This window comes from Otolemur garnettii, unplaced genomic scaffold (assembly GCF_000181295.1).
Source record: "Otolemur garnettii isolate 467f Iridium unplaced genomic scaffold, OtoGar3 scaffold00006, whole genome shotgun sequence".
Lineage (NCBI taxonomy): Eukaryota > Metazoa > Chordata > Mammalia > Primates > Galagidae > Otolemur > Otolemur garnettii.
Genome location: NW_003852401.1, coordinates 1,780,093 through 1,796,474, shown reverse-complemented (window position 1 = coordinate 1,796,474; position 16,382 = coordinate 1,780,093). Strand labels below are relative to the sequence as shown.

The 16,382-nt window shown below is 36.3% G+C and overlaps 1 protein-coding gene across 1 annotated transcript in view; it reads right to left on the bottom strand.

Annotated features, from left to right (window-relative positions):
- The window catches only part of PLAA (phospholipase A2 activating protein), a 43,854-nt gene that overhangs the window by 19,873 nt on the left and 7,599 nt on the right, over window positions 1-16,382 (bottom strand). The window contains exons 2-6 of the mRNA XM_023508880.1: window positions 9,130-9,323; window positions 4,546-4,646; window positions 4,340-4,460; window positions 1,947-2,114; window positions 1,372-1,507 (exon numbers count right to left, since the gene is read on the bottom strand). Coding sequence (XP_023364648.1) covers window positions 1,372-1,507; window positions 1,947-2,114; window positions 4,340-4,460; window positions 4,546-4,646; window positions 9,130-9,323 — 720 coding nt within the window. The remainder of the gene's footprint in view (window positions 1-1,371; window positions 1,508-1,946; window positions 2,115-4,339; window positions 4,461-4,545; window positions 4,647-9,129; window positions 9,324-16,382) is intronic.

The following is a 16,382-nucleotide window of genomic DNA, read 5'->3' as shown; positions in this document are numbered from 1 at the left end:
CAAATCCATCTCAACCTAAACATGAATTAACAGCAAGGTTTGATGTCATTACTCCAACAATATTGGACAATTTGAAACAAATCTGCAAGGTAAAGAGCTGTACAGATGGGTTCCATGTGAATTAAACGAGTGTCAGGAAAGATCATCTTGAAGTTTGCCTTTCTTTGCTGTCATTACACAAAGGTGAACCATTTCTACACTATTTTTTTTCTATACTATATTGTTATATGTTTGAAAAATAGATCCTTTTTGACAGTTGCAAGCATTTGGCACAATGGCTGGATAAAGATGAAATGCAAAACATAGTCAGAAACTCAATATTCATCAAAAAAAGCTAATGGTGTGTTTTGTGGTCCAGTGCTAGTATTATCCAGTACAGCTTAATGAAACCTAGATAACCGATTATAGCAGATATCTACTGCAACCAAATGGATGACATGAAGATGCTTGTAATCAAGGCAGAGGAAGGCCAATCCTCTTGCAAGACAATGCTGCCACGCAAACAACACTGCTCCAACTATAGAAGTTGGACATGGAGACTCTTTGTCATCCACTGTATTCACCAGACCTTGCACTGACTACCACTTCTTCCAGGTTTTGGACCAACTTCTTGGAAGGAAAAATATTCAATTCTTAACAAGTTGTGGAAAACACCTTTCAGAATTTCATCACCACTCACTCTTCAAGTTTCTTCACTGTGGGCATAAACAAGCCACCATTAAGAAGGAAAAACTGTGTTGATAGTTTAGGTACATACTTCAGTTAATTGTAATGCTTCTTGTTTGAGATATAATAAACTAAACTTTTGATTTAAAATCAGACATTTCATATTTAATGACCTAATTTAATAATTCACCAATTTTGCTTATTTCCTGCTTAAAAGCTATAGCGCCTTAACCCCAAGCAACGAATCTAAAACATGGCTAGCATTCAACATCCTCCATGGTTAGGCTCCACTGTAGTGTTCATCATTCCTCAGCATAAGTCCTCCAAACCATTTTCCTTCATTCCCATGAAGAAATATACAGTTTCCTTTGATAAAAAAAAAATCATTTCCTTTCTTATTATCTTCTATAATCCAATTCAAATTTTTTCTTGTCCAGAAAGTTTTCCCACATCAATCTCTCCCTTCTTTAATTTCCTTTGCATTCAATGTCTTGACTACACAACTTACAGTACAATAATGGTATAATACATCATGTATCACTAGTATAAAATCTGTTACCCTTACCATTATTTTTTTAGTAATAGAAATGTGCATAGTCTCCCAATTCTCTTGAAATTCCTTACAGTTTATCTCTCTAGTCTTTTATACCCACCAAAGGCCCAGGTACATAAATAGTATTTACTTATTATCCAGAACATAAATACCTTGCACCAACCACAATGTCACCATTGTCTAGGACACAGCAACACCATATAGACTGAGCTGGAAGTCGAATTGTTTGAGCACATTCTCCATGTTTCCAGATTCTCAGAGATCTGTCTTCTGCTGTTGTCACAAAATCTAAAATTAATCAACACAGGACAAGTTAGTTTGACTACAAAAAATTAAGTATATTTATACACACCATCTTTCTAGACAGATATACTGACTTTTAAGCCAAAAGTTTTAAAGTTAGTTTTAAATTGTATATATTTGTCACTTATACACAACTACAAAAATCAAATGTTTAAATTTATTTCACATCTACATCACATACCTTGTGCCAATAAGTAATACAAAGCCTGTCTTTAGATACCTAAGAACGTGACATCAGAAATAATATAAAGATGGCCATACAAGTTTCTCCATTAGGAAACAGATACTTATGCAACAAAGTCACTAAATTATTCAAGTCACAGATAGTAATGTGATTTAAGTAATTAGCTCTCCTCTATCTCAAGAAGGAGATGGGATAATGCTCAGTACAAAATTTTAAATATATAGCACAAGATAATCTTACCTCTACAATTTGGAAAGACAGATATGCTATAAATATAATTTGTATGTCCATAATATACTTCAAGACATTCGCCAGTGATTTGCCACCTTCTAATACTAGCATCATTTGCACAGGAAAGAAACTCTGTTTCACTCAAAATTGCCAAACCTCTTACACAGTCTTCATGCCCTGGATTAAAAAAAAGAATCATACATTAAAGAAAATGATCATGTGGTTGATGGCTCTATATATTTTACCAACAATATAAAATGTATCAGTGAATAGTCAAAACTGATCTTCAAGTTTTGAAGTGAAATGGAGTCTCACTCAGTCTGTCACCTTAGGTAGAATTCCCTGGCATCCTAGTTCATAGCAACCTCAAACTCAAGCAATCCTCTTGCCTCAGCCTCCCAAGTAGCTGGGACTGCTGGTGCCACCACAATGCCTAAACCTTTTTTTTTTTGAGACAAGGTCTCACTCTTGCTGAGGTTGGTCTCAAATCTCAAACTCCTGAGCTCAGGCAATTCTCTCACCTCAGCCTCCCAGAGTGCTAGAATTACAGGTGTGAATAGCCATACCCAGCCTCTTTTATTTTTTCCTGTAAAAATCCTTGTAACCAAAATTTATATTTTATTTTATCAATATTTTCTAGCACTAGTCTTGGGAAGTTATTTTATACCCAACCTATCTTCTCCAAATTGTTTCCTAAAACCTTAAAGAAATAATATTTTGACCCAAACAACTCTCCATTTTCAGTTGGCAAATTTTCAATTTTTCTTCCCCAATAACAAGAGTTAATTCATAATGTACGCAATACAAATAAAGCAAAAATATATAACAAAGAATAAATATCCTATAAATATAAGAACAAAGTAGTCTCTGTAGCTTGTGATCTAATGAAGATCAAAAGTCAAAACTTTCTCTTGCTCAATATCTGTTGATTTAGATTAGCTTTCACAGACTAATAATGACTTGATGCATGTACAGTAAATATTGAAGCAGAAATAAAGGGATGCTTAGTTATAACTCATTATCTATTTTCTTTCTTTTCTTTTTTTTTTTTAAGAGACAGAGTCTCAACTTTGTCGCCCTCAGTAGAGTGCCATGGCGTCGTCACACAGCTCACAGCAACCTCTTGGGCTTAGCTGATTCTCTTGCCTCAGTCTCCCGAGTAACTGGGACTATAGGCACCCACCACAACACCTGGCTATATTTTTTGTTGTTGCAGTTTGGCTGCAGCCGGGTTTGAACCCGCCACTCTTGGTATATGGGGCTGGCGCCCTACTCACTGAGGCACAGGAACCACCCTCATTATCCATTTTCCATCAACAGATACTCTTATCTGCACAAGGGAATTTTTTTGCATATTATCCAGGATGGCAATCAACTTCTAAGATGAAAATTAAAAAGAGGAAAAAACAACAATAAAAATTCACATAAAAGGCTCAGTGCCCATAGCACAGTGGTTACAGTGTCAGCCACATACACCAAAGCTGGAGGGTTCATACCTAGCCCGGGCCAGCTAAACAACAATACAACTGCAACAAAAAATGGCCGGGCGTTGTGGTGGCTGCGTATAGTCCCAGCTACTTGGGAGGCTGAGGCGGGAGAATCGCTTAAGCCCAAGAGTTCAAAAGTTGTTGTAAGCTGTGAAGCCAGGGCACTCTACCAAAGGCAACATAGTGAGATTCTGTCTCAAAAAAAAAAAATTTGCACAAAAGTAATCCTAGGCTGGGCACAGTGGCTCACTCTGGGAGGCTGAGGTGGGCACAATCACCTGAAGTCACAAGTTCCAGACCAGCCTGAGCTAGAGTGAGACCCCCATCTTTAAAAATAGCTGGGAGTTGTGGCAGGTGCCTGTAGTCCTAGCTACCAGGGAGGCTGAGGCAGGAGAATTGCTTGAGCCCAAGGCTGCTATGAGCTATGACACCAGGCATTCTACTGAGGGGGACAAAGTGAGACTGTCTAAGAGAAAAAAAAAATTCACACAAAAATATAAGTATCACACAAATAAATCAGTGATATTAGTATTAGCAGATCCATCAGTGTAGGTATTATGCTGACCTACTGTCAGTAGGTTTATGCTAGAAAGTTTCAGACTGTGTAAAAATGACAACCAAAACTATAACTGCATACCACAAATTACATATATGTATAATATATAGAAGCGTATACACATCTTATAGCTTATCATACAGCTCTTCATTTGTTTACACCTAGTTGTTTTATGAATGGTCTCACTGTATCTTCTAAAAACATTAAATACTGACAGGAAAATTTCATTCACCCAAGTTAAGGGGCTCAAATACTAATGTTTTTCAAATAACATTTTCAAGCTTCCAAACTTTTGAGAAAAATTTCTCTGAATAAATCACAAGCAATGATATTATAAAAGTTGTCTACCCTGATATTACCTGAAAATGTCCTCTCACATCTTCCAGCCTTCCATAGTTTAATAGTCTTATCTGCTGATCCTGTCAACATTAAGCCCTGCTCAGGTAAGATCTTTACTGCCCATACTGCAGCTGTATGACCCTATAAGTAAAATGGGTTATCAATTTAAATCGCAACAAAATTGTTAAATTGAATTATTATCTAGAACATTCACATAGTACCATACCTGCAAGGTCATCATGCATTTGTCATTTAGCCAGACTTTAGCAGTGGTGTCCCACGAGCCACTAAGTAATGTCCCAAATTTTCCTGATGAAAGACTACAAACTACAAGAAAAAAAATCATTAGTTAACACACTATCATAGAAAAAAGGCTCAATTTTGCAAGTTATTAAAGCACTGCAATTTTAGCAACACTTCATGAAGTGACAGTCTCTTAACTAATTAAGGCTTAACTCAGTGGAGTTAACATGGAAAAACATGCAGCAGTCAAGAGCAGACTCTGGGGTAGGCACAGGGGCTCATGCCTGTAATCCCAACACTCGGGGAAGCCAAGGCAGGTGGCTCATGCCTGTAATCCAGCACTCTGGGAGGCCAAGGCAGGTGGACTGCTTGAGCTCATGGGTTCGAGACCACCCTGATCGGGTAAGACCCTGTCTCTAAAATTAGCTGGGCATTGTGGCAGGTGCCTGTAGTCTCAGCTACTTGGGAGGCTGAGGCAAGAGGATAGCTTAAGCCCAGGAATGTGAGGTTGCTGGGCGCCAGGATGCTGGGGCACTACCAGGGGCATCAAAATAAGACTTTATCTAAAAAAAAAAAAAAAAACAGCGCATACTCTGGTGCCAGACTGCTGCCTGGGTACAAGGTCTAGCTGTGTCACTTACAAGCTATTTGATCACAGAGATATTCCTCGTCTATAATCAGAAAATAGACTAAGAAACTATAATAAGATAATGCAAATAATTTTAAAATGCTGCTTATAAATATTTAGGTTCACTTTCATTAAAATGACAAAAAAACTAGAGTCAAGCTCAACAGTCAATAGTAATGAAATGATTAATTATCTTATTATCTGTTAATATAAAATTATGCAGGCTAAAAATTATAAATATAAAAAATTATCTTAGGAAAGGAAGAGTATCCCACAGAGTCAAAGCAGAGCCATTAAGAAACCATGACCGGGAATGTCTTTCCCGAGACCAAACTAACACAAAAATATCTCTACTCTCAAAGTAGGATTTCCTTAAAACAGTCACTCATTTGGATTTCCAAATGGCTATAGATAAGAAACTGCTATTTTATACCATTTCCTTTCCTGAATGGTAGTGTTTGCTTTCACTATCCCATTCCTTTTCATAATTGTACTCTGTGTCTGGATAACAGGTAACTTGTGTTTTTAGCCTGCAGATCTCTGAACGTAAGAAGAACCATACCTGGACCTGATACAGAAACACCTACGCATCACACCTCCCTGATGTTTACAATACCAAGCATCATCCAGAGATTCTCAATACTGAGACTGAAGCTATAACTGAATGAGACCTTTGGATTGTTTGATAAAACCCAATAATTGGTAACTAGAAGGCACACATTATGGTAGCTCTCTTTTTTCGGACACACAGGAGGATGGTACTCTGCCTTCTCTCTATTTGAAGTCTGGTACAGCTATGATTCTACATTAGTCAGTAGAGGAAATGGTAGCTAACACTTTCAGGCAGAGTCATATAAAAGCCAGTGTATTATTAACCATGCTGCCCTTTTGGTGATACAACAACTACAACCTCAAATACAGCAAAATCCCCCATCAAAATGGGTCCCTGAGAAAATGTGATGAGGAAAGGTCCCTTACTAATTTAAGCTGAACATGTAGGACAAATGACAAATGCATTTGTATTATGAATTGAAATCTTGGAATCATTTGTTACTATACCATAACCTAGTCTATTCTGACACACATTATATGTTAATTAAAATTTTTTTACAAGTAATAAACATTTCATAGGCCTTTTGCAACATAAGCAAAAAATTAACTGTAGTTACAAAGAAAACTATGAAAATGAGGAAAAAGGGGATCATTGACTTTAGAAAAAATAATCTTTTGCTTTGATAAGAATACAACTAAAAAACTATATATACCTTAAATTAACATTCTCCTTATTAACTCCCAATTTCATCTCAGAATTTTCTTGGGGGGGGGGGGCAGGGTTTTGCTCTGTTGCCCAGAGTAGAGTGCAGTGGCATGATCATAGCTCAATGCAGGCTCAAACTCCTAGGCTCATGCTATCCTCCTGCCTTTCCACTTCTGTTTCCTGAACAGCTAAGACTACAGACCCTCACCACTGCACCTGGCTAAAGTTTTTTTAAATTTTTTTGTAGAGATGGGGGTCTCGCTATGTTGCCAAAATTAATCTCAGAACTCCATAGTCAGATAATCCTCTAGCCTCAACCTTCCAAGTTCTGTGATTACAGGGATAAGCCACCACACCCAGCTTGTTACAGAAACATTTTAAGTGACTTTCACTACTATATGCAATATAATAAGATAAAAATATAAAAATAAGCAGAAAAGAAAGCAGGATAAAAGGAAATAAGAATAGCATGTAAAATGTGTAATGTGACCCACATGGTAACCAATGAGTTGACATGAAAAGATCTATACAGAAAAATGCTAGGGATTAAATGCAGAAACAATGGTACAATTAAAGTACAATCATTTTGCAAATTTTAATGAAATACTGGATATAGGTAGCGATTATCTCAATAGACGCTAAAAATTACCAATATATAAAAGGTTGATGAGAACTTTATAATAAATGGCTGGTATACTTGAACCCACTGATCAATCTTAACATCACAAAAAGATATGTGTTTCTTAATTCTTAATGTGATATAACAGAAAGTATACCACCTAGAAAAATTCAAAACTTGACTATAAATTTTCTAAGCTTCTATGTCAAGCTAACAGCTTAAAAGGAATCCAGGTATCTGAAGAACAAGTTTAGGGAAACAACAAGGCTTTCATCAGCAAAATTCAGACTGTGGGAAATGCTATAGGTAAAATATTTTTGTTTCAAATAGTAAGAGTAAAAAAAGAAAAGGAATTCATAGTTGGAAAGACATGTGGACTTTGGGTCACAATTCAACTATAAAATAAAAAGATTTATGAGACAACTGAGTAAATTAGAGCATTCACTGGATAGTTGGTAATAAGAAATCAGTTTTTGTTCTACTTTAGGTGGAATAATATTATGGTTATTCTTTTTCAGAAAAAATCTTTTAGAGGAAGGGTCAGCAAACTGATGTTTGTGGCCACCTGTTTTTATAAACCTCACAAAGAATTGTTTGTACATTTTAAATGGTTGAGAAAAAAATCAAAAGAATATTTCTTGACATATGAAAATTACATGAAATTCAAATTTCAGCATTAACAAATAAAGTTTTATTGAAACACAGACATGCTCATTCATTTACTCATGGTCTATGGCTGCTTTTGCACTGTAATGACAGAGTACTTATGCTAGCAACCACATGGCCTGAAAGTCCTAAAATAGTCACTATGAGATCCTTTAAAAGAAAATGTTTGGGCTAGGCGCCAGTGGCTCAAGCGGCTAAGGCGCCAGCCATATACACCTAAGGTGGCAAGTTCGAATCCCCAGCCTGGCCCGCCAAACAACGATGGCTGCAACCAAAAAAATGGCCAGGGGTTGTGGCGGGCACCTGTAGTCCCAGCTACTTGGGAGGCTGAGGCAGGAGACTCACTTGAGCCCGGGAGTTGGAGGTTGCTGTGAGCTGTGATGCCATGGCACTCTACCCAGGGGGATAGCTTGAGGCTCCGTCTCAAAAAAAAAAAAAAGAACATTTTTGCCAACTCCTGTTTTAGAGATACATATTGAAATACATTAGTTACAAATGAAGTATTAGGAATTTCCTTTCAAATAATGTAGAAGGAGTGGGAGAAGATGAAACAAAATAGGCTATATATTAGATAATCCTTGAAGATTAAATACTTGAGTATAAGGGATTATTATATTATTCTATCATATATGCTTCTTTAATAACTCATTGTAAAATAATGTTTCCACTTTTGTATACATTTGAAGATTTCTATAACAAAAACTTAAAAATCTGTTACCACTCTGAAGATTTTACACACACAAACACATATACACACATGCAAACATTTTACAAATTTTCAAAGGAATTAAGTTTAAACTATTTATGGAATATGTCCCCAACTATTCCAGATATATTTAAAATGTACACATCCCACACCATTAATTAAGTCATAATGAACAGCTATTAAGCCACATACAATTCAGAATTATCACAGAATCAGGATTATATACAGATCACAGAACATCATACTGAAAAATATTAAATACTTTTCAATAATGATACTAAAGGCCTTTTGGGTCTTCAATTTGCTACATAAAAACAGATACAATAACCAAAAGATAAAGAAATACTTTTAGTTTTCACGAGTAAATGAGTTCACTATACAAAACAATTGAAAACCAAAATCACGAAGTATATTAAAATTATACAGTCTCATCCTTTTATATCTGAACACTTTACTTCATATATATATATATATATATATATTTATAAAGTATGTCAATCTTCACCGATCATTGTAACTTGTAACAGAGAATTTACAGAACTAAGATGACCCAAAAAGGTTTCCACTTTTGGGCCACAGCCACAGGTAAAACAAAGTAATAAAAACTTGGGAAAATAGATATATGAATTCTACTTTCAAAGAGATGAAACTTCTTCAAATAGAAAAACACCAAAGTGCAATAATACTCACCAGTATTTTTGTGACCTTTTAGAATATAAAGTGGCACTGGACTGTCCAGGGAAAAAATGCAAATATTGTGGTCATTTCCTCCAGTGGCAATAAGTCCATGAGGGTACATGTCACTTGAGGGTATGATGCATACACAAGATACAAAATTGGAGTGGCCACTCATACAGTGCATTTCAGTAAAGCCCCTGTTAGGACTGGAAAGATAAGATATACTTTTAACAGATACACTTTTGTACCCTGACTGAGCCTGGAACATAAAACATCAAAGCATTCATTTTTATTTAGTGTCTAGGTTGAGCTTTACACATTATTTTAAATAAAACATTAAAGAACTAATTTATATGGGCCACTAGAAAGCATTACATCTGATTAGGAAAAATTTGATTAGTGTTTCATTAATAAGGAAGGAAAGGGAGGGAAACAAATATCACAAATGGCTTTTTCTCATTTTCCATCTTCATTTCTACTGTCAAGTGATAATAACCCTAAGAAATCCCTGGTGAAATGAAACATACATGAAGTTAGGATAATAAGCCACAAACATAATGAGAACATTTTCATACTATAAAGCATTAACTTAATGCCCGTTAGTAATGAGAATATCAATCATCCTCAATATGCATAAATGGAACTGAGATATATAAATGCTTACTCTCAGGGAACACTAAATTAATAATTGCCTTGGTATTAGAATGCTTATCAATATGTTAAACACATCAATCACTTAGCATCACTCCCTTACTTAACAAGTTAAACAACATATTATGATATAAGTTAGCTGCTGAGAGGGAGTTATATCCCTCACTCAAGCTAAAACAAGGAGTTCACAATCTAGTTGAAGGAGACAAGAGAATATAAAAAGATCAGACTCCCAGATAAAGACTGCACACAGTCACCTATTTTCACTCCCTTCCAAAACCCCACTAAAACAATGAACAGTTATGCCTTTTAATAAATGTATAAATCCACAAGGCCAGAGAAAATGGGAAAAAAAAATAAAAATAAAAAAGAATAAGAACACAAATTTGACAACCAAAAGCTGACCAAAAAAGTAGGAAAAGGCTTAGCAGACCTGAGAAAAATTGAATTCTAAGCAGGTAGCAGGGCAAGTAGAGAACCAATTTGCCAATAAATTCCCTAAAGGCTCAAGAACTAGAGAGGATTCTGGGAAGATGGCTGAGTAGAAAGCACCAGGAATCTGTCCATTAGCAAAATCTGTCTGATGTCACTATTTTGGAACTCTAGAGTCGTCAAAAAGCTTGCGACTTCCAAGGGAAGGCCTGGACTGTAAACTGAGGCTAATTTTTATCAATTTCATCTCTTAGCACAGTAGTAGTTACCAGCCCCTAAGCCCAGGGCAGGCAGCCATGCACGATGCTACTGTAACAACTTGCTCTGAGTTGCAGGAGTAGGCAAAAAGGATCCTGACCTATAAATATCAGAGATCTGTTCTCTAGTGACTGATTACTGATCGCTGGCTCTGATCACAGAAGGGCAAAGAGGCAGGCAGCCATTGTTTTTTGTTTTGTTTTGTTTTTTGAGACAGAGTCTCAGTCTGTTGCCCTGGCTAGAGTGCTGTGGCATCATAGACTCAAAGCAACTTCAAATTCTTGGGTTTGACCAATCCTCTTGCTTTGGCCTCCTGAGTAGTTGGGACTATAGGCACCTGTCACAATGCCCAGCTAGTTTTTCTATTTTTATTTATTTTACTTTTTATTAAGTCATAAATACATAAATCATGTATACATTAATGCATTTATGGGGTACAATGTGCTGATTTTATATACAATTTGGAATGCTTACATCAAACCGGTTAACATAGCCTTCACCTCACTTACTTAATTATTGTGTTAAGACATTTACACTCTACACTTAATTGATTTGACATGTACCCTTGTAATATGCACCATAGGTGTGGTCCCACCGTTTACCCTCCCTCCATCCAACCTCTCCCCTCCTCTTCCATTCCATTCCTCTCCTCTTTCCTCCTTCAATCCTGGGCTATAGTTGTGTTTTATCTTTGATATGAAAGTGTGGGTGATTATATACTTTTTCTTCCATTCTTCAGAAACTTTACTAAGAAGAATATGTTCCAGCTCCATCCACATAAACATAAAAGAGGTAAAGTCTCCATCTTTCTTAAGGGTGCATAATATTCCATGGGGAATTAATCCATTCATGGGTCAATGGGCACCTAGGCTTCTTCCATGACTTGGCAATTATGAATTGGGCTGCACTAAACATTCTGGTACAAATATCTTTGTTCTAAAGTGATTTTTGGTCTTTTGGATATACATCTAGTAGAGGAATTGCAGGATTAAACAGCAGGTGTACTTTTAGTTCCCCAAGCATCCTCCAAACATCTTTCCAAAAGGAACGAATTAGCTTGCATTCACCAGTAGTGCAGAAGTGTTCTCTTTTCTCCAAATCCATGCCAGCATCTGTAGTTTGGGGATTTTGTTATGTGGGCTTCTCTTACAAGAGTTAGATGATATCTCAAAGTGGTTTTGATTTGCATTTTTCTAATGATTAAAAATGTTGAGCATTTTTTCATGTGTCTGTAGGTCATGAGCCTGTCTTCTTCAGAGAAGCTTCTGTTCAAGTCTCTTGCCCACATTAAATGGGATCACTTGTTCTTTTCTTATTAATAAGTGAGTTCTCTGTGGATTCTGGTTATTAAACCTCTGTCAGAAACATAACCTGCAAATATATTCTCCCATTCTGAGGGCTGTCTTCTTGCTTTATTTACTGTGTTTGTGGCTGTGCAGAAGCTTCTTAGTTTGATCAGATCCCAGTAATGTATATTTGGTGTTGCTTCAATTGTCCAGGGGGTCCTTCTCATAAAATATTCTCCCAGGCCAATTTCTTCAAGTGTTTCCCCTTAACTTTCTCCAAGAATCTTTATAGTTTCATGTCTCAAGTTTAAATCTTTTATCCAGTGAGAGTCAATTTTTGTTAATGGTGAAAAGTGTGGGTCCAGTTTTAGTCTTCTACAGGTTGTCAGCCAGTTCACCCAGTTCACCATTTATTAAATAGGGAATCTTTCCCCAATTTATGTTTTTGATAGGCTTATCAAATATCAAATGACAATAAGTGTCTGGGTCTCCTGGTTCTCTATTCTGTTCCATACCCCTGCCTCTCCACTTTTGTGCCAGTACCATGCTGTTTTGATCACTATAGATTTATAGTATAGTCAGGTGTGTGATTCCTCCTGATTTGTTTTTATTTCTGAGTAATGTCTTAGCTATTCGAGTTTTTTCTGATTCCACAGCCAATATCGTAATGAATGGAGTAAAATTGAAAACATTTCCACTCAAATCAGGAACCAGACAAGGTTGCCCATTGTCTCCACTGCTTTTTAACACTGTAATGAAAATCTTAGCCATCACAATCAGGCAAGAGAAGGTGATCGAGGGTATTTAACAGGGTCATATGAGATCAAACTTTCACTCTTCGACGATGATATGATTTTATACCTGGAAAACCCCAGAGACTCAACTACAAAACTCTTAGAAGTTATCAAGGAATACAGCAGCATCTCAGGACACAAAATCAATACTCACAAATCAGTAGCTTTTATATATACCAACAATAGTCAAAATGAAAAAACAGTCAAGGACTCTATTCCTTTTATAGGAATAGAGTGCCAAAGAAGATGAAATATTTGGGAATTTACCTAACAAAGGACAAGAACGATCTCTATAAAGAGAACTATGAAACTCTGAGAAAACAGATAGCTGAAGATGTTAACAAATAGAAAAACATACCATGCTCATGGCTGGGAAAAATCAACATTGTTAAATACTACCCAGAGCAATCTAGTTTTAATGCAATCCCTATTAAAACACTACTGGCATACTTTAAAGATCTGGAAAAAATAGTTTTTCTATTTTTAGTAGAGACTAGGTCTTCCTGTTACTCAGATTAATCTTTAACTCTTGAGCTCAAACTATCTACCTGCCTCGACCTCCCAGAGTGCTAGGATTATAGATGTGAGCCACTGAGCCCATCCTAAGGCAGCCACTGTTACTGCACCTACACCCATTGTTGCAAGACCCTATCTCTCCAGCTGAAGTGATTTCCAGAGAATTTAAAGGACCAATGCCCATTTCACTCTCCTCATTTTTTTCTTCTCCTCACTTTTTTCTTCCTCTTTTTGAAGCCAGACAAAACATTCAAGCAATTGTATAACCAAGGAAAATTAGAAAATGAATATGCATTCCCAGGGAAAAGCATAGGCTCCAAAAAAACCTGAGAAGACCCTAAGTATACACCTAAGGCTGGTTTCTGGCACAAAGACACCCTGCACCAACCCAAAAACCAAAAACAACAGAAAACCCTCAGAAAGGGGTGAATCTGATTTCTAGAGTTACCAATGCCCAATTCTCAACAACAACAAAATCACAAGGCATACGAATAAAGAGAAAAGTATGGCCCATTCAAAGAAAAAAAAAGTTAATAGAAACCATCCTTAGAAAATACTTGATGGAAGATCTACTAGACAAAGACATTAAAGAGGTAGAAAACCTAAAAAGAAATGAAAAAAAAATTTTAAGTACAATAACTGAAATGAAAGGATTCACTAGATGAATTCAAAGGCAGATGTAAGCTGATAGAAGGAATCAGTGACCTTGAAGAAAGGACATAGAAATTATCTAGTTTAAGGACATGAAGAAAAAGTGAAGAGAGCCTGATACACTTGTAAGGCACCAAGAAGTGGGTCAACAAATACATGTAGCAGCCTCAGAAGAGCAAGGAGACCTGGCAGCAGCCTGCAGGGAGGCCTACAGGTGGGGCCCAAAGTAAGGCTGGTATGAAACATCTGAGCGTAACCTTGGATCTGACAGCCCAGAGAAGGCCTGGAGCCAGGGAGTGATAATGATAGGGCCAGGGATGAGACGTGCCCTTGTGTGAACCCTTAACCCTATTCTGCTCCCACCTTGGGGAAGCACTGAGAAAGAACCCTAGCTACATCAAACTTTGCAAGATCCGGGCAGCCCAAAACATCTCCAAGATGATTGCTGCATCACAGAATCATACCTATCTCACTGCTGACAACCTTGTGCTGAACTTATAGAATAAAAGTTTCACCCGGGCAAGTGACAGCCTCATCAAGGGTAAAAAATGAGCAGAGAACCAAGAAGTCCACCCCCTATAGCAAGTGGATCTCTTCCCCAATTTTCGAGGAGCCAGCTAGAGGTCCAACATACTCCCACCTCACCCCCAATATCATGTGATAGTCCCCTGCACCCACACTGGCCTCACTGCCACTCTTGAACTAAAGAAGACTGACGACCACTCCTTTTTCTGAGGAATGGCTTTCCTCCTTGTGTTGGCCAGGGGTGCTGGGACAGTGTGTTATTTCTCAGTGATTTCCTAGTGCTTTTTCCTCCCTCAAAGTTGGGAGATGATAACTATTAACCCAGGAATTCTCAATAAATTTTTATTACTTAAGATGGAAAGAAAAAAAAAAAAAAGAAAAGAGAGAGAGAAAAGAGCAGAGTGAATCTTTGAGGACACAATGGCTGAAAACATCCTAAATTTAATCAAAGACAATAAGGATCCCCAAAAAGCTCAACGAAGTTCACAAAGATAGAGTAAAAGAGACCCACATGGAGCAACATTACAATCTAACGTAAGAAAAGACAGAGATGCAGAATCTCTGTAAGCAGTGAGGAAGATATTCCCAGATAAAAGCTGAAGGAGCCCATTACTACCAGACTTGCCCTGTAAGAAAGGCTAAAAGAATCTTGCAAGGTGAAATGAAAGGACTCTAGATAGTAATCCAAAGCCATATGAAGAAGTAAAGACCTCAATAATAATAAATATATCTAGTAATATCGTAACAGTGGTTTATAACTCTGCTTTTTACTTCTAAAAAAAATAATTAGTCTAAAAAGTAGTGTTACTGTACCTTTGGTTTGTAACTTCACATTTTGTTTTCTACATAATTTATAAAACTAACACATTTAAAATATTAGTATCTTTATATACTTTGTGTTTGGGGGCCCAGAGTATATAAAGACACTATTTTGTAACATCAATTACTGAAAGAGATACTATAATTTTAATACAGAGTTTTTGTATACTAACTAAAGTTAAACATATACATTCACATTAGAGTGTTACAATTTTAGGATATTAAATGAAATCCTCATGGTAGCCACAAAGAAAAATAGCTATAATATTTTTCAAAAGGAAATTAAGAAAGGAATTTAAACATTTCACTGCAAAAAGTCAACTAAACACAAGACGCTAATGCAGAAAATGAGGAACAAAAAGTCATATAGAAAATAGCAAAATAGTATCAGTGATTACTTTAAATGTAAACAGATTAAACTCTCCAATTAAAGAGAGAGATTGACAAGATGTAAAAACATAATCCAGCTATGTGCTGTCTACAAAAGACTCATTTAAGATCCAAAGACATTTAAGAGAAGCACATTCCATTAAAATACCAACCAAAAGAGATCAAGTGTACCTATGTATCAAACAAAATAAACATTAAGTCAAAAAAAGAATACACATACACACACACACACATATATACACGTATCTCAATAAAAGCTTCAGTACAGTAAGATAGAACAATTATAAACATTTATGTACCTCATAACTGATCATCTAAATACAGTACCTCCAAAGCTGACCACCTCAAGTTGACCTATTTTCATAGACTAGACATGTACCATGAAAGTATCAGAAAGGCAGGACTAGTTCCTTATGCTGACCATCTCCATATGTGGACTAGTTTGTCACAGTCAACTGTAAGTGGTGAATTATGGAGTTTCTACTATATGTATATGAAGCAAAATTGATAAATTTAAGAACTAGAAAGTTCTACAATAATAGATGAATATTCCAATGTGTCACTTTCAGTAATGAAAAAACTAGAACTAGCAGACATATACATAATATGCTAGTCAAGAACAATACACAACTGCTGTGGAAAACAACATGGTGATTCCTCAAAAAATTAAAAAGAGAGTTACCATACAATTTAGTAATTCCACTTCTGGTATATTGCCAATAAAAATGAAGCAAGGCATCAGAGGTTTGTACAACTATGTTCATAGCAACATTATTTAGAATAGCTAAAATGTGGAAACAATTCAAGTGTCCATCAGTAGATGAACAGATAAAATATAGTATATAAAAACCATAGAATTCAGGAAATTCTGATACATGTTATAACACGGATAAGCCTTTAGGATATTATTCTAAGTGAAATAAGCCAGTAACAAAAAGACAAA